The sequence below is a fragment of the Elephantulus edwardii genome, unplaced genomic scaffold (assembly GCF_000299155.1).
Source record: "Elephantulus edwardii isolate Elephantulus edwardi_28Jun2011 unplaced genomic scaffold, EleEdw1.0 scaffold00011, whole genome shotgun sequence".
Classification (NCBI taxonomy): Eukaryota; Metazoa; Chordata; class Mammalia; order Macroscelidea; family Macroscelididae; genus Elephantulus; species Elephantulus edwardii.
Genome location: NW_006399761.1, coordinates 3,111,414 through 3,129,803, shown reverse-complemented (window position 1 = coordinate 3,129,803; position 18,390 = coordinate 3,111,414). Strand labels below are relative to the sequence as shown.

The 18,390-nt window shown below is 37.7% G+C and overlaps 1 protein-coding gene across 1 annotated transcript in view; it reads left to right on the top strand.

Annotated features, from left to right (window-relative positions):
* The window catches only part of EXOC6B (exocyst complex component 6B), a 534,006-nt gene that overhangs the window by 232,974 nt on the left and 282,642 nt on the right, over positions 1-18,390 (top strand). Inside the window, exon 8 of the mRNA XM_006880883.1 lies at positions 13,062-13,130. Coding sequence (XP_006880945.1) covers positions 13,062-13,130 — 69 coding nt within the window. The remainder of the gene's footprint in view (positions 1-13,061; positions 13,131-18,390) is intronic.

Here is an 18,390-nt window from a genome sequence, read left to right as displayed (position 1 = left end):
TCAGCTGACTAGTTGCTGTATTAAGTAAGTTTACCTGATTTGCAGACTAAATCTAGGTAGCTTCCACAGAAACTGGAGCAAAGTTATTTGGAACAAATACAAGGTGTTACTGCCAACAGTATGCAGTGAGTGAGAAGACCCCTTTACCCAAAGAAAGGTTGTAAGCTTGGAAATCTTAAAAGGTTCCAAAAAGTTTAGAATACCTTTCTCAAAGAAATGAGTTTATGAGTGATTGTGGGGAGAATTTGTGACATACATACCCATAATCTTGATCACATAACCCCACCCCACCCCACCCCAAAAGTTATATCCTAAAACTTGACACTATTTAAATTTCTAACATGTTTAATCTGTTGGAAACATAGTATGGTCATTAGTCAGTAGTAGTCTGTGCACCAGCAAGTTGTTCCTGGTGCTGACTCTTTCAGCGTTGATCAGAATTTATTAGTCTCTGTCCTGGTTTTGTTGTTTTTCCTTGCTGACCCCTGGTATGTCCACTGCTGTCAGTGTGCCTATTCCTGTTGTTAATCCTTTTTCACTTCAGAGCTGATGCTGTGTATGCTTTTACAAGGATTTAAAATTAGAACAGATGCTGTATATGCTTTTATAAGGTTTCCATTATTGAGATGACACATGCCTTCAATTTAAATGAGTATTTTTGGGTTGAAATACATACTTTGTCAGTATGTTTGTTATGTAAATAAGATATATTAACAGAGTGACTCATGTTTAAAAGTGTTATCCTGGAGCTCTGGTAGCCTAGTAGCAAGAAGCTGTGCTGCAGTCCTGAAGGAACACAGTTTGAATCCACCAGACGCTCCGCTGGAGAAGAAGGGGCAGTCTCCTCCTGTGCTAGTCAGATAGGATTCGACCGTACACAGCAAGGAAAAACAAAAAAGGTACCATCCTAATCCCAAATGTACTGGGATAACAAGAACACTTAATAGCTCTTAGTTGTTACAGTATACCATTGAGTTTGAACTGACTCATAGCTGACCCTCCAGTGGGTTTTCAAAGACACTTTAATTACACGAGAGGAGATTGCCCATTTTTTCCCTGCAGAGCAGCTGGTAGATTCAAACCACTTGCCTTTGGGATGACGGCTCAGTTCCTTACAACTAGACCACCAAAGCTCTCTAGCTCCTAGTAGAAGAAAGAAAAAAAAAATGTTATTCCATGAACCCATTTAAGGTAGAACAGATGGGTTGCTTGAAGGGACAGAAAGGAGTTTTTCTGAATCTCTGCCCCTGTTATTGGGTCTAAATTCTAGCAACCCTATTTTATTGTTGTTGTTACGTACCATTGAGAGTAACCCTGTAGGATGGGGGGAAACTGCCCCATAGAGTTTCTGAGGCATAAGTCTTTACAGTAGCAGTGGCCTCATCTTTCACCCACAGAGCAGTTTTGATGGGTATGAATTGCCAACCCTAAGAATAGTAGTCAAGTATTTTAACTATTATACCACCTGGACTCCTTGGCTATATTGAATACTTCTCTAATATTTTCTTGCCTGGAATTATTGTTACAGTAGGATGTGAACCCATTCTGGAAGCCAGACTATCATTGATAAGAATGTAAATAAAGTATCATTTCAAGAAGGACCAATGAATTCCTTTTCTTATATTCTGGGTGCCCATGAAGGAAGTGAGATTCTGTCAGACTCTTGGTTTAAGGAAACAGAAATTAGACATGATCCTTGTCCTAAGAGAATTCATATTCTAAAGATATGATTAGATGAAAAGATGAAATATATATACAGTTGTCATATGCTGATGAGAACTTTCTCTATAGAAGCTGTCTTCTACCCCGAAACTCATTGTAAAATCCTAAGAACAAGTCCCTTTTACTTTCTGGGGGGTTTTTCTTTGTCTTCAGAGAACCAGAGAGAATGATGGAAGTGAGACTCGTAAAATGTACTCAGGGTTCCTCATAAAGCAATTACTACGTGAATGTAATTGGAAGGTAACATTTAAAAATGACTCTATATCCCAAATCAAACAATTTGTCTTAGAAATTTGCTGATGGAGCTCTTAAACAAGAATTCAGTGGTTTGCTGTCATTTAATGGCATCTTTTTTTTTAAATCCCGCCTTATATTTATTTACTTCTCAGTTTGAATCTTCTTCAAGTGCACATTCTTAATCTCAAGCCTCATGTAGAGAATTATTTATTTAGATGTCTCCAAACTGGTTTCTTGGCATAGTTCTTGCATGGTGTGAATAAATTCTTCAGATAAGGTCTTTCATGACCCACTGTCACGTTCTGACCTTCATTCTTGTCATTCTTCAACAGACCTCATTGAGAGCAGTGTAAATAGTTTTTAAAGTATTGTGATTTTTTTAATCTTAGCACATGGTAATTATGGCATAAAATCCTATAGGGCATGGGTTCTTAACCTACTTGGGGTCTTATGTTCCTTTGAGAGTTTGATAAAAATAAATGGTGCATTTTTGAATGAAATATACATATTTTCACTCACCAGAATTTTTGCATGTCATTTCAGGGACTTCATGAAAGTCAGTTCCCTTTAGAATTCAAGTTAAGTAATGTTTCTTGCAATTTCACCTGGAAATCATATTTCAAATATAGATTCTGATTCTACAGAGTAGGGGGAGAGTGGTAAGAGTTTGTATTTTTTAAGATGCTTCCAGGTAAAGATGGTGCTGTTGGTTCCTGAAACACTCTTTAAGTTGCAAGGTTTTATAGGAGTATGATATAGCATTGTTAGTGTGTGAGGAAATTAGACCCATGAGGGTACGAATTATCTTTATTTTCTGTTAATATGAATGGTGTAAAGAATTTTAAAGTATTACGGTACTTAAAGGGAAAGACGGTACTTAAAGGGAAAGCTATGTTTTGCTTTCTGAAATCTGTTTTTAATGAATTATCAGAATTCTCTTTTTTGTAGTTTTTTTTATAAGTATTGCCATTATGTAGAATTTTTTTTCAATTTAGTTTGTTTATTTCTCAATGAACATCTACAGAGATTTTGGAATTCCATTCATTCATTGTTGCACCCTTCTCCCCGCACAAAACCTCCCCCCCCTTTTTTTTAAATTCTAATTTAACATACCATGGGATGGACAATGGTAGTCTTAAACATTATTGCTCTTTATCACTTTGGGGAAGACCTTGACAGCAGATTTTCCAAATGCAATATGACTTCATTTCTTAACTGCTAAACAATGGGTTTGCCTGTGGTTCTGAGTAAAATGAAGTAGTTAACAACTTAAGTCTTTTCTCTCTCTAACATGTTGGCTATTAGTCCAGTAGTGATGATTCTTGTTTTCTTGATGTTGAAAGCTGTAATATTTAATTCTTGTTCTAGTCTGTTTCTCTTGTTTATAAGCTTTTAGAGAGCATTGCCATCATGTTATCCATACAAGTGGTTGGTCCAAAAAATATTGACTGTGTAATCCACCTGAGGTTTAGCTCTTAAGATTTTGGTGTCTCCTATGAAAGACCACACTCCAACAAATGTATAAACCTAGAGGAAAGGCAAATATTTAGGAACCTACTTTCCTACCTAAAGGAGCATGGAGGTAGAAAATTTAAACAGAAAATGAACAGGTCATTAAAATACTCCGAAGCCCAATTAGTTCCAGCCTAGATGGCTTCACCAGTGAATTATATGAAACATTCAGAGAAGAGCTTCCACCAATTATAGTCTAAATATTTCATAATATAGATAATTATAGAATACTCCTGTGGTCATTCTAGGAAGAAAACAGCTCTAACCCTAAAACCAGGTGAAGATACCACTGAAAAAGAAAATTTTAGACCAGTATTCCTCATGAAAATAGATGCATATGTTCTCAAAAAAATCCTAGCTAATAGAATCCAGTATCATAAAAATCATTCATTTGGACCAGATGGGATTCTTACCAAGTATGCAAAGATGGTTCAACAGCAGAAAAACAATCAGTACAATTTATCACATCATGATCATCTCACTCAATGCAGAATTGAAGTACAGCTACCAACATATATAAAAATTTTCTGGTTCTATATTTTTTCATTTTTTTTCTCCCATCTTATTATTGTGTGCTGACGCCCCCCGCACCCCCCCTCTCTCTGTCAGGTGGTCTTTGCAGTTATGGTCAGGTCACATTTTCTTTGTATTATTTTGCACAATTGATTTGTTCAAGTGTGCTACACAGCTTGATAGTTTAGCAGTTCTTAGATCCAGCATAGATGGCTTCACAGTGAGCTTCTCTGATGGCTAGTGGGTGTGATGGAGGTTGTATGCGATTCTCTGTTCACTGTATAGAGCAGTGGAGAGCAGACGAGGCTGGGGCTGGTTGCAGTCTGCCATTGTGCAGGAAGAGCAGAAATCAGTCCTTATTCTTACAGTCTTTACTTTCTACAATTAGCCCAATGGTTAAAACAATAGGATATGTGTGGGACTGAACTCTGGATGGTATTGCTTTCTGTGGCCCACTGGGACAATTAAAAAGAAAAGAGAGATCGCCATCCATTTCTAGATGGAATTCTAGATGGAAATATCCAAAAAAGAAAAAAAAAAGCCCCCCAAAACAAAAAACCAAACACACGAGTGGGCAGTAAAAGAAAAAAGGAAAAGCAAAACTAAGAGAGCTTCAAAAGCAAGGAAAGGAAGAATCTCAGTTCATGTTCCTTGAAGTCAAGACAGAACCAATGTAAAACTCCAGTGGGTTTCCTAAGGCTGTAAATCACACAGGAGGAGGTTGCACATCCTTTTCCTCACACAGAATTACAGATGCAAATTAGGGAAGGAGAGATAGCCTTTAGGTTAGCCGTGCAGCTCTCAAAGGAGAAGCAGAGTAGAAAGGGGAGAGGAAGGTAAGCAAGGGAAAGAAAAAAAAGGAGAAGTGGAAGAAATGAATAAAAAACTAAATTAGAATAGGAAAGAAAAAATATTTTCTTTTTTCTTTTTTTTAAAGAGTTCATGTAGAGGAGAGAGTGGTTGGTTCTCTTGTCACTGCTGTTCTACGAGGAGATGAGTTGTCTGGTCTGGGTTGGTGTCTGTGCAGGTCCTGCAGATTGTTGAAATTTGGTCCCCCAGTCAGGACAAAGTTTCTGCTTGTCTGAGATGTGGCTGAAGGTATTGAAAAGGACCTAATATGTGGTGCCAGGCTATGAATGGCACCTCCGATCTTCTGGGTATATGAAAGGGTGAGGTACTCATTCTGTAATGGGGTTTATTCTAGCCCCTAGGTGCGGTTAGAGACCTATCTAAAGTACTGAAGAGCAACGATGTCAGTTTGGAGACTCAGGTGTGCCTGATAAATGCTATGGTCTTTACAATCACTTGCTATGCATCAATGAGCTGTACAATGACAAGGGAGAATAGAAGGAGAATTGATGCCTTTGAGCTGTGGTGCTGGAGAAAAGTATTGAACATACCATGGACTACTAAGAAAACAAACAGGTTTGTCCTGGAGAGGGTGAAGTCGGGCTGTTCCTTGGAGGCAAGGATTCTGAAGCTTCGCCTGACATATTTTGGACATGTTCCAAGGAAGGACCAGTCCTTGGAGAGGGACATCATGCTTGGAAGGGTGGAGGGACAGCGCAGGAGAGGAAGACTCTCTTTGAGATGGATTGATTGAGTGACTGGGGTAATGGGGGTAAGTGTGTTGGAGACAGTGAGATTGGCACAGGATAGAGCAGGGTTTAGGGCTGTTGTACATAGGGTCGCTGTGAGTCACAGGTGACTTCACGGCATGTAACAACAACAATAACAATAGGTGCCTATGGCAGTCCCCCTGGCCAGAAATGGCGTCTGTGCTGGTCCAAGAGATGGGTGCAGGCAGGGCAACCATTCAGAGATGACTCACACTCCTGGTATGTTGAGTTAGAGTACTTGGATGGCATGCACCTAGGGCCTGTTCCATATGGTGCCTGACAGGTAAGTAAGCGGAGGCTCAGAAGGTACACTGAACCACTGATGCTAAGCCTATAGAGTTATCCTGTCCGACATTGTCACTGCCCACCTCAAGACATCCGAGGATGTAGAAGCAAATGAAAAGTGCTGCCCCAGTTGTGGGCGGGATGTGGCCAGTATGGGTCCTGTCTTTCTGGGGGCTGGCTGTCAGCTGGGTAGCCTCACTGCCCCGAGTACAGGGCATTCCGCGAGGACCTCGAGGTGGAGAACAAATCTTAATGAGATGCTGTGGCTGTGTGTGTACCCGTGGGCTCCTGATACAGAACACAAGCCTAGCTTCACACAGAGCTGGGGCTTGGCCCAGGGGAACACTGCTGCCCAGGGGGGACATAGCTTGGGGATGAGTAGCTTCCCTTGTTCCTAGAGTATGGAGCAAAGGAAAGATCCTAGCTGTCTTATCACAAGCTCACTGCTTATGTGGATACCATTGCAGCTCCTGCACCAATCAGAAAGCTGTTCACAAAGTTCAAATGATTGCACCGAATCTATGTAGATGATACTCTAGGAAAGGCAAGACTCTGGAAATAGAGCTGTGCCAGGGATTTGTCCTTACTGATTGATTCATTTATGAAGGAATGCTTGGAAGAATTTTGAGGGGAGTTGAGGAAACTTTTTGCCTTGCTTGAGAAGCATGTAACACAGATGGTTAAGCCCATTGCTGCTAACAGAAATGTTGGCAGTTCTAACACACCCAAGGTTAACGTGGAGAGATAAACTTCACAGTTTGCATCTCATGGAGTTCATAGGCTGCTAGGACTGGAAACAGCTTTTTTCTACCCAACATCAGAGACAGCGATGATGATAGCAACATTATATGCATTTAACAGACTTTATAGAATGATAGATTTTCTATAATTTATAAAACCCAAAACACTGGTTTGGAGGATTTTTGAGTTGTTTTTTTATAGAGTTGTGTTTTCAGATTAAGGTTCCAGAAGCAGTATTGTTGAGTCCATGAGTAAATGAATAGATTGTTTCATTAGATATTCTTAAATCCTCTGCCATATTGTACAATTTTCTCTATCCACAACCCCAGCAATGTTTGAAGTGTCTTTTTTCCAACAGCTTCTATAAGAGTATTTTATAGAGCTGTTGAATTTTTCTGTGAAGTTTGGAAGCAAAATAGTATTTATTCTATATTGTTGTTGTGTACCATAGAGTCAGAACTGCCCCATAGCTGACTCTCTGGTGGGTTTACAGAGTCAGTTAATCAAACAGGAGGAGGTTGTCCATCCTTCTCCCCCTGAGCAGCTAGTGGCTTTGAACCTCATGCCTATGGGGTTGCAGTGCAGCTTCTTGCCACCAGAGCTGCCTGTATTATATATTACACCTAATATTCGTATACATTACTAGTCCCAAATAACATGTCTCTGGAAACTCTATGAACATATAGAAATGATGATAGTTCTAGAACAAGGTTCAAGTCTTGTTCATAGGGTCTCTGTGAGTCATGCTCAACTTGACAGCACTTAACAACAACAAAAACAATATAGGTTACACATTTTTCTTAATGTTTATTTTTTATTCTCTGAGGATATTTATATTTAACAAGACATTTAATGTTAAGTGGCCCAATTTTTGCCTTGCACTTTGACATTTTATATCTGTAGTGGATCCTTGTTAACTATGAGTAGTTGAATTTTTATTTCACCGGTGTTTGGCTTCAAAACGAGACATCTTGAGTGAATGCCCCTTTGATTTTAGCTCTGAGACTTTTTGCAATGTTTTAATAAGGAGACGTGGTCATTTCCCACTTTCCTATCTTTCCCTCCTCCTTTCTGCTTAATGTGAATGCTTGAGCAAATGAAAAATAGTCTGTCGACAATGTTCTCAGGAAAAATCTTAATAATTTGTGATAAGCTCATTAGTGAAATCTTGTAATTTTTCAGAAGGGGCTTTTGTTAAGGGTATTCTTACCTGCTTACAAGCTTAGAACATCTTTATGCTTTTGCTCGTTACAGCCATTTTCAGTCCTAAGCTTTTTGTTTATTGTTGTGTCCATGATATTTAGTCTAACTCCATAAAAACCGGTATCCAAGCTGATTGTCCCTGATTTTCGCTCTTCTTTTCTCTGGAGTTTGGAAGCAGAATAGTTCTGAAAATCACATTGATGAAAAATGTTTCCCAGGTATTTCCTGGATTCCAGACATAATATAGGCAGTCACAGTTGATCCTCTGAGTGCAAAGGCGGTGCCACTTCAGCTAATCACTTGGTGTTTTCTCCCTGAAAAAATGTCTGGTACATTTTAATTACCTGAGATCTAACTGATGCTCAGAAATGGGCCCACGTCCCTGCATTCACCTGAGACATGGGTTTGTATCAAGAGGCACTCAGAAGTATTTTCGAGGTAGAGAGTGAGTCAAAGAATTAGAGGCATAGATAAGTGCCTTGCAGATACGTATTATCTTTTATGTGCTCTGCCTCATAGAGAAGTCAGTGGTGTGCATGCATGCGTTGGGAAAGCTGTGGGAACAGTGGGGCTAGGACAACTAAGGCATTTTTGTTTTCATTTTCTTATGCTATTTGTCAACAGAATGAGCAGACCACTCCTGATACATTTGCTCCTCTTCTTGAATCGAAGGGAGCAAACAACCTTTTTAAGTACTCTGTAAAGCAATAGACATATCAAATTGGCTTTTCTGCTTCCCTTTACTAGCGAACCTTTTTTTAAAAAAACAATAATTTAAAGAAGTATAGTTCTGTTCCTTTTAAAAAATTTTTAAGGAGGAGTGGTAGTTGTATTAGAAAATACTAGGTATCAATGTTTTAAAATTTAAAGTCTCCTTTAAAAGAATTTTAAAGCATTTTTCTTAACTTTACTAGAGTTACTTAGTCATTACCTTTCTATTTTCTGGAAGTTTTTCTAGTGGAACTAAATTGTATTAGAGAAGAAGAAAAAAAAATTTAGCCTAAAACTTAGATCTTGGTTATTTTGTAAGCATTTCATAACCATAAATATACATTATTTCTTTACTTCTTAAGTGTCTAATATTTCTGTTTTTATGAATTTTTGTATCTTCCATAATAAGTATTATCTTAGAAGCTGTTAAGAGTTACTTAGTGTCAGCCTTTAAAAATAATTAATTCAACCTATTAATTAGCTGCTTCCCTCACCCCCTTTCCTAGCTTCTGATTCCAGACTTTATAGTTAAACTTTATAGTAGTATGTTTCCCTATTACCCAAAAGATCAGTGGTTCAAATTCACCAATGGAAGAAAAATGAGCCATCTCCTCTCATAAAGGTTTACAGCCCTGGAAACTGGATGGAAGGTTGCTGTGATTGGAACTGATTCTGATGGCAGTTGGTATACAGTGGCATCTTATGAGAGTGTATTAACAGCACATCAATGATACTTTTAAAAAGATATTCTGTAGACACAGTTGAGAAGTATTGCTTTGAGGGAAGTTCTCAATAGTTATGACTATAAGTTGTAATTGTGACACAATTCTCACATGTGTTGGTACTTAGCAGGCACAAGATCTCTAGTGAGTATTGAATGCGTAATTGTGGAAGAATACAGTACTTGTCTGTATGGTATCACCCTTTGGGTATTGTAGTTCAACTCTTCTTACTTACAATTTATATGATAAAATATGAAGCAAAGATGTTTTAGGTAAAGAATTTTAAATTTTGCCTATTATTTGCTCCTCCTAGAAAAGAAGTAGGTTTGAACTGGCAGACTTTGCATTCAGAAATGTTAGGAAATTAGCTGCTGTCCTTGGTGATGAAATTATTTCATGTGGATTTTTAAGGAAGTTAACTAGTTTAAAAAAAACAGTAGGGTAATTTTGAACTTTCTGTTTGTAGCTACCATTGGTATCTTCATAGATCTATTTGAACTTTTAGAAAAATACAGACCACAGTATCTTAATGTCTTGAGTTCCTGACTGCCAGGCAGAGGAAATGTTTAACTATTTTAATCATGTTTCTGTATCTCAGAAAGAAAGTCCTTATGAGAGGAAATGACAACGTCCTACCACAAAGTTATCTCTTATCAGTTTTAGTCTCAGTCGATAATGATTTGTCAAACTTGGACATGTGTAAAATGCAGGGCCTGTGTTATTTACTTTGGAAAGGAAAAATTAGATGAAGCCGATAAAAGAGTCATGGCTTTTGTTCCAAGACAGAAACCATTAGGGACAGTCATTGTTGGCTTAGGAAAGTGTCCTTGGACCACTCCCTGGACCCTGAGCTGAAACCTAAACCTGCTTGTTATTCTTTGCAACTTCAGGGGCACGAGGGGGACAGCAAGAGAAGAATGAAGATAGCTTTGACAGAGGTTTAACATTTTAAATGGGGAGCAAAATGTGCACCTTAAAACAGACCTATTTGTGCTAGTCAGGAGAAAATGGCCTTTTGTTCTAGTGCTCATCACTTGCCCCCATTTATTTAGATTTTTGAAAGTTCAGTTTTTTATTCTTCCAAATGTGTAACATTCCTTCACGTAGAGTTCATGCTACTCTTCTCCTTTCGGCTCTCCATAGACGCGATTCTTTTTCATTAGAAGAAACAGAGAAAACACAACTCGCTCCCAGCAGCATGAGTCAGTGCATATTCCACATACCTTTATCCTCACAGAGCTCCTCTGGGGGCGCATCCTCGTGCTCCTCACAGGAGGGGACTGAGAGGAAAAAAGGATTTCCAAATAGGAGGCTATTTTGGGAGTGGAGGTAGGGATTGTGCCTGAAGCCCCGGTTTACTCTTTTCCTGCCTAGATTTCTGTATTCTCTTGTCAAGGCCGACAGTCATATACTTAGGAGCACTTTGCTGGATAATAGTTCCAGAGGCCAGCAAGCCGGACTAGTACTTCTAAGGCAGGGCACTTCTGGCACTTTGAGACTGAGTGAAGTGATCAGAAAGGTCCTCTTGGGGAATAGGTTTGATTCTAAGTTGGACAGGATGGGAAAGGCCTTTCCCCACTCTCTTAAAATAGCTTCTTTAAAAATGTATTCTCAGATAAACCAGTCTTGGTACATTGACACAGTGGCTACAACAATAGGCTTATGCACAGTGAAGATTGTGATGGTGCAGGACTGGCAATGTTTTGTCTTGTATGTAGGGCCACTATGAGTTGAGGTCAACTTGATGGCATAAAAGGATGAATAACAACAGTGCATTAATAACCTCACTGCTTCCTTTGATGAAGGAGGGCCTCAACTTCCTTCTTGGAAATTTCTTGTAAAACAGTATCCTAAACCTAAATATTCATTCCATAAGGAGTAGTCTGACATATGAAAGGGGCCAGTGTCTGTCAGAACAGTGGCTAGAGGCCATTTCACACACCCTGTTCTTTGTTTAAAAAAAAAAAAAAAGCAAGCACACATCTGTCATTTTTATGTAGCATATATACTACTGGATAATAGGATTTTAGGACAGTTTTTTTTTTTTAAGACTGCGTTTCACCTGGTGCTGGGTTTTACGAATAGCCTCTTTTTTGCCTAGATGATAAAATGATCTTACTCTTAACTCTTGGAATTTATGATCCTAACAGAAGCTATTAAAAAAAAATTTCCTTTAAATGATGTGATCATCTAAAACAAGATTCCCTAAAATGATTACCTCTTGACTATTTTGTAATTAACTTGAAAATAATTGTCCATTTGTACTCTAAGTGTTACGTTTGTGCATATTTTGTAATTCTCTTTATTGCCTATTTTGTTCCTATCTATTCATAAAATGTTGTTGCAGTGCTTATTAGCTCTTTAAAGTATTGGTTGATAGATTCCCCCCTTAAGTAAAATGTGCTTTTGACTATCACTATTTGAATTCACATGAAAGTTTTTGAGTGTGTACTGTTAATTCTGTAACTTACAGAGTGATTTTTTTAAAAAAGTAATTACTTTCTTATTGAGTCTTTTATTTATAATTTTACATTGTGAGTTTTGTAAACATAGATAAGTCATTTCTACTGTATTAGCTGTGAAGCAGACAAATATGCTTGACTTAGTAATATAGATACATGATGATTTCAAAAAGAAAAGAGACCTTGTGCCATTAAATTGTAGGATGAGTTGATTTCATTAGGAAAACCACGTTGGTGAAGCAGCTGTGCTTCAAAAGAAAAAAAATGCTATTTAATTTCTGAAATAAGAGAAACTATCCTTTTATCAGAGTGTTATCTAATCTTTTAGACATGTCAGTTGCAGTAAGAACTCCTTTTGAGTTTTTTTTTACTTTTGTTGTCTGTTCAGCATTTTATTACCATGTTAAATGTAAATCAACAAATAAGTCACTTTTCTGTCTTGACTTTTCCCATTTTTCTGTTGAAAGGCCCATTTTAGCACCAAAATTCTATTCCTGTCGTCCCTCAAATACTTTTCTTTTTAAATGTCTAGGTCTAATCTCTGTCATCTACTTTATAAACTGTTGGTATTATGTCTCAGTTTGGCCCCCCCCATTTATTATTACATTTTTTAATATGATTTCACTTTTCTTCCTTGCATATTTCTATGCCTTAAATACTGGCACATATAGTAAAAATTCTTGTTCTCTTAAGAGATTGGGCAGGACATTTCACTGTGTAACTGTTTCAGTCACCATAAGTCAAAGGCAAAAATCAGGCCATCTATGTAATATTCACCCATCTCTTACTTTTCCCTTTGTTGTTGCTGTGTACCATCAAGTCAGACCAACTTAGAGCTGACCCTCCAGTGGGTTTTCAAAGGCAGTTAATTATATGGGAGGAGATTGTCCATTCTCTCATTGAGCAGCTCATGGATTTGAACCATGAGCCTATCAGTTGGCAGCACAGTTCCTTACCACCAGGCCCCCAGACCATATTCAGAGGTTGCTATGAGTCAGACTCCATTTAAGGGAGGCCATAGCCAAGATGTAACTAACCATCCAGGTAGATACAAGACCAGTGCCACCAGCTTCTGCTCCCTGTTACCCAATACTGTGGGTTCTGTCTTGGTCGCGGTGTGTATGTATTTTCACTGCTTACTCATTTTGATGTAAAAAGATCACAACTGGGTTCCTGGGCGTATGGCTTTGTTGAACAGTTTTGCATTTCTCTTTCAGAAGCTAGAACTTTTTTTTTTTTTTAAATAACCAAAAACATTTGGGCACTTAAAGTAAGTGAATGTACTTTTTAAGGGCTTTGAAAACATTTCCTAATGACCTCTGGTTTGTTTGCAGGTACCTGGGGCCCAGGATTTGGTGGACTTTTCTCCTGTTTATCGATGTCTTCACATATATTCTGTGCTGGTGAGTCTTTATCTGTGTTGGCCTACTACAGATGTAGATTGAATTAAAAACTCTGCTTTCTCATTTTTGTGAGTTTTTATTTACTAAGACTGAGGCATGGAAAGCTCGATTGGCTGTTTAAGGAGTGTTAATTATAAAAAAAAGAAGTAAATTATTTTTATGGCTATCTTTTATTTATATTTATCATGTCATATGCTATTAAAAACCCTCATAGTCATCAAGTTTAAACCCATTCATAGCTGATACTCCATAGAATTTCCAAGGCTGTATATTGCCTACGGGAAGAGAGTCCATCTTTCTTCCACAGAGCCACTGGTGGATTTGAACTGCTAGAGAGGTACAGCCTTTGGGTTAGCAGGCAGTGCTCTATGGACTGTACCACTAGTGCTCCCTAAAGTTCATTGCTGTCAGGTTGAAACTGACTCATAGTTTACCGTCCGTTGAGCTTCTTTAGGCTGTGCATGGATGGCGTCTTTCTCCTGAGGAGCTGCTTGTGGATTTGAACTGCCAGCGAGGCATGCCCTTTGGGTTAGCAGTGCACCTCCCTAGGAGGAACTATACCCCAGAGCATCATAGTATGCTAATATGTGGTGGTGTTAAGTGCTGTTGAGTCAAAATTGACTCATAGCTGACTCTCCAGTGAGTTATCAAAGGCAGTAAGTTGCACAAGAAGGGATTTCCCATCTTCTGTGTAGCATTTGGTGGATTTGAACTGTGTGTCTTTAGGTTGGCAGCATAGCTCTTTACCCGCTAAGCCACCAGAACTCCCTAACATACAATAGCTGAAGTTAATTTCCATCAACTGTCAGAAAATTAATAGACTATATCTAGAAATAAGTCACGTCTACATTAAAATTTGTCCTTAGTTTAATCAGGTTGCTAGTTAACTAAAAGCCTACTTATTAAAAGATATTATTTATATTGTCATCTAAAGGAATTATAAGAGCTTCTATAAGGGAAAAGATTATAATGTTAATAAGAACATTTAAGAAATAACTCCTCTCAGAAGCTAAGCAGGGTCGGGCCTGGTTAGTACTTGGATGGGAGACCGCCTGGGAATACCGGGTGCTGTAGGCTAAAAAAAAAAAAAAAAAAAGAAATGACTCCTTTCTCATCTTATGAGTACACTTCTCTGTCAAAACAGAGGCAAACAAACTATAAGGGTGAAATAACAAAGTGAAAGTGATGGGAGGTGTTCACTGTTATCTTTGGTAGCAAAGGCAAAGTTTAGTGACTCTTTTACCAGGCTACTTAAAATATGTACCAGTATGTCAGCTGCCAAGTCTTTTACCTGCTTTTTTCCCTTATATGTCAAACATATTGTCACTTAATTATTTCTGCAGACGGCTGGGATGCTGGTCTTTGGACTTACTGGATAATGTCTCTCAGAGTTTCAGAAGAGACTCAGTAGCTTTATCTCTACTGTCCTTTATAGATAAAATTGAGAAGAATTGATGACTTTATAATTGTAAATCATCCCATTCATGAAATAATAAGTTGGGATATTAGGAGGGTTTTTTTCTGTTAAAGGTCTTGTTCACTCTGTTATATTAATACCAAATCACTTAGACTTTTGTTGGCATTTTCTCCTTTGTTTTCTAATTATTACTTATGTCAAGGAACACTATTGCTTTTTGTAAATTGATCTTGCATATGGATATTTCTCAAAAGTAATTGGTTTTTTAAGCTATAATGGTTTTGTTTTTGTTTATGATAAATTTTGTGAGTAGTTGATCATGTTGTGTACATAAAATGGTAGTTTTGATTTTTTCCTACCTGTGTCTCATCGTTCTTTTTATTACCTTAATAAAAACAGCAAGATTGCTGTTACTTTGTTATTTAGTGAGGCAGGAGTAGGCATCAATGTCTGATTTCTAATTGTAAAGAGAATACCTCTACATTTTCTCCACTAATGCATCTTTATAACCGATCATGACTTCTCTGCTTCCTAAACAACATGCCTCTGGAAACTCTAGGAACTTTGATAAATGTCAATAGTTATAGAAAGGCTTCAGGCCTTTTGTTCATAGGGTCGGTGTGAGTCATGCTCCACTCGAAAGCAATTAACAACAACTTTTTAAAAAGCTTTCTTGACTTTGTGATTTGTAAACTGCTGGTAGTTTTTAAAGACTAAATTAAGGTGTCTCTGGTGATGTCAAACATAGGGAGCTGTTCTTGTAGCCTCAAGGTCACTCCTTTCTGAAGGTTCGGATGCTGCTGGGCTTTCAGGTGAAAGATGAGTAATTGGAACCCCAATGGAGTATAAACTATGAGTGAGTTCTGACTTTACAGCAACGAACGAGTGACAGACATAACTGTTGAATTTGTTTCTCCCATATACTGATAAAACCTTGTTATTTTTATCTTTTGGTTTATGAACAAACTGGATTTCATGAATAAATTTTTCAGGTGTTAAAACATCTGTCCATTCTTTAGTTAAGCCTAATTTGATGAGGAACTTTATTATTTTTTAGCATTCATGGTGTTTAATGTCTTTAAATTTATTTTTGCATTTATTTATGTCTATAAGTAACACAGGTTTATAACTCTGTTAGTGTACTATTCCTAAATGGTTTAAAAGTCATTGTGATTTTAGCATCTTCAGAATTGACTGAACATACGTCCTATCTTTTTCTATTTCTTGAAATGACTTAGGTAAGATAGGCGTTAATCTGGACCTTCATAGTTGGTAGCACTCATGTATGAAATAATAAGCACCTTTTCTTTGCCACACCCTTTCTCCTTTATTATTTTGCTTGCATGTTCCATGATTTTGGTTAGTCTGTCGATTAGTAGGTGTCATGTAGCAGTTCACAGTTGTATTTAATTCAAATTTATGGAAGAAGAACTATATTCACTCACATCAGGCCTCAGAGTTTATAATTAACATTTTATTTCAAAATAAATTCTTATATAAAACAATGCAAGATCTGTGAAAACATGTAGTTTGTCTTGTTTAATGTTTAAGCACCACCAACCATATTGCTACATAGTAGGTACATTTAACTATTAGTTAAATGAATGGTGTTGGCATTAATGGATATGTTGTTGTTAAGTGCCTTCGAGTTGTAGTTGACTCATAGTGACCCTATGAATGAAAATCCTGAACACGCATAACTTTCATCTTTTCTCTAAGTTCATAGAGTTTCCAGAGGCAAGCTATTTTGGAAGTGGATGCCACTTTTGCTTCCAAGGAATTGCACTACTAGGTCCTAATTCTTCCCCACTGCCTGTATTCATGCCTTTTGCCATATGACTCTGCCATGCTTCTCATTAGTGGTTGCAAAAAGAAAATATAGTTGAGCATATGCTATCTCAGGTCGTCTTAGTTATATACTGAGCAGTTACCGCATTTGTAGGGAGCTCTGATGGCTAAGTGGTAAAGCATTCCGCTGTCATTTCAGAGGCATGGGGTTCAAATCCACCAGCTGCTCTGCTGGAGAAAGATGAGCAGTCAACTCTTTATTGCCTCTATAAACCACTGGAAGGTCGGCTGTGAGGCAGTTCTGACTCGATGGTACATAGTAACAACATACTTGTATTTTGTGTGAAATGGGTTTGAAGAGTAAAATGTAAGATTAGTAACCATGTCTTAAAAGATTACCATATATAAAGCAAAGTCACATTTTTTTGGATTAATTTAACAGTTCTGTATCGTATCACTTGGTGTTGATTTATTGAAATTTTATTATATAAAGAAAGTAACTGACATTTTCCTAAAATGAGAATTCTAATAGTGATTCATAAGAGTATTGGAGTAATTAAGTTGTACACTTAATAGCTGTGTGATGGTAGGTCAGTCACTTAAACCTTCTCATGCATAAAATGCAATAATAACTACTAATTTAGTGATAATTGTAAATATGTGTAAATAGTGCCCAGCTCAGGCTCTGGCACATAATTGGCATTAAAGAAGTAGCAGTTATCTGGCAATCGTTTATTTGCTATTTTTGGTTAAATGCATCCATGTGGAGACAGGTGTTCTAATTCCCTATCAATGTCCAAAGCTTACCAGTTCATCAAGTATATAAATCTTTATGCATTCTTAGCTGTACACTCTTGAACTGTAATAAGCTAGTACATGCTACTAATTATTTAGAGATGCTAAAGCTCTGTAAAAGCAAGAAGAGCTTAAACTGCACTTTTAATGATAAATTCTACACATAGGTGTTCTGTAAGGTTTTAGTATTTGATAGTCAGGCATTTAAATAAATTTGATAAGGTGTTATTTATATGCTAGTGACCCATGCTTATAAAAAAAATTGCTTCATGCCACTTTGCTTTTATGAAAGACCTATGAGATTTCTTTTAACCGACTGAGCGATAGCTGATGAGGATTTTCACTTTTATGAGAAAAGACGAAAAGCCAGACTCACCGCCAATGTGTGTTTCTGTGAGCCACTGAAGCAACAGGAATGGCATCACCACCTTCTTTGCCTTGGTCCTCCTTTAAGCACTTTCATCAGACTCTCAGAGCTTAGAATTGTCTGCCAGCACTATCTGTTGTGCTCTTTTAAGTCTTAAGTGTTATTTGTAGGTTAATTTTAGGCCTGAGAACACTAAATTTGTCGTATATATTATTGATTACATAGAAATGCTCCTTTTTCAGATACTGGGAGAACCTATAATGGATACCTTTCCCCATGTGGTTTTTTATTGTTCATTTTAGCAAGTTATCACTGTAGCAAGATACCACTAGTGATATAGATTTCAGTTCTGATTCTTTTTTACTACATACTGATTTTTGCTAAGAAAACAAACATGTTAATCCTAGAGAAGGTTAAATCAGACTGCTTCTTGGTGGCAAGGATTCTGAAGTCTGATATACTTTGGACATGTTGCAAGGATGGACAAATCCTTGGAGAGGGATGTCATGCTTGGGAGGGTAGAGGGACAGCACAGGAGAGGAAGACCCTCTATGAAGTGGATTGATTCAGTGACTGGAGTAATCGGGGTAGGTGTGTTGGAGACAGACTGGCACAGGATAGAGCAGGGTTTAGGGCTGTTATATATAGGGTCGTTAAGAGTCGCAGGTGACTTGACGGCACAAAACAACAGCAATTGATTTTTGAGATACTATTTCACATGCAAGCAAGATTTTACTGAAGATTATCCAAAAACGACTGGAACAGCACATCAACAGACAACTACCAGAAGCCCAGGCTGGGTTTTGAAGGGGTCGTGGTACTAGAGATATTGTAGCTGATGTTAGATGGATCTTGGCTGAAAGCAGGGAATACCAGAGGAATGTCTATCTGTG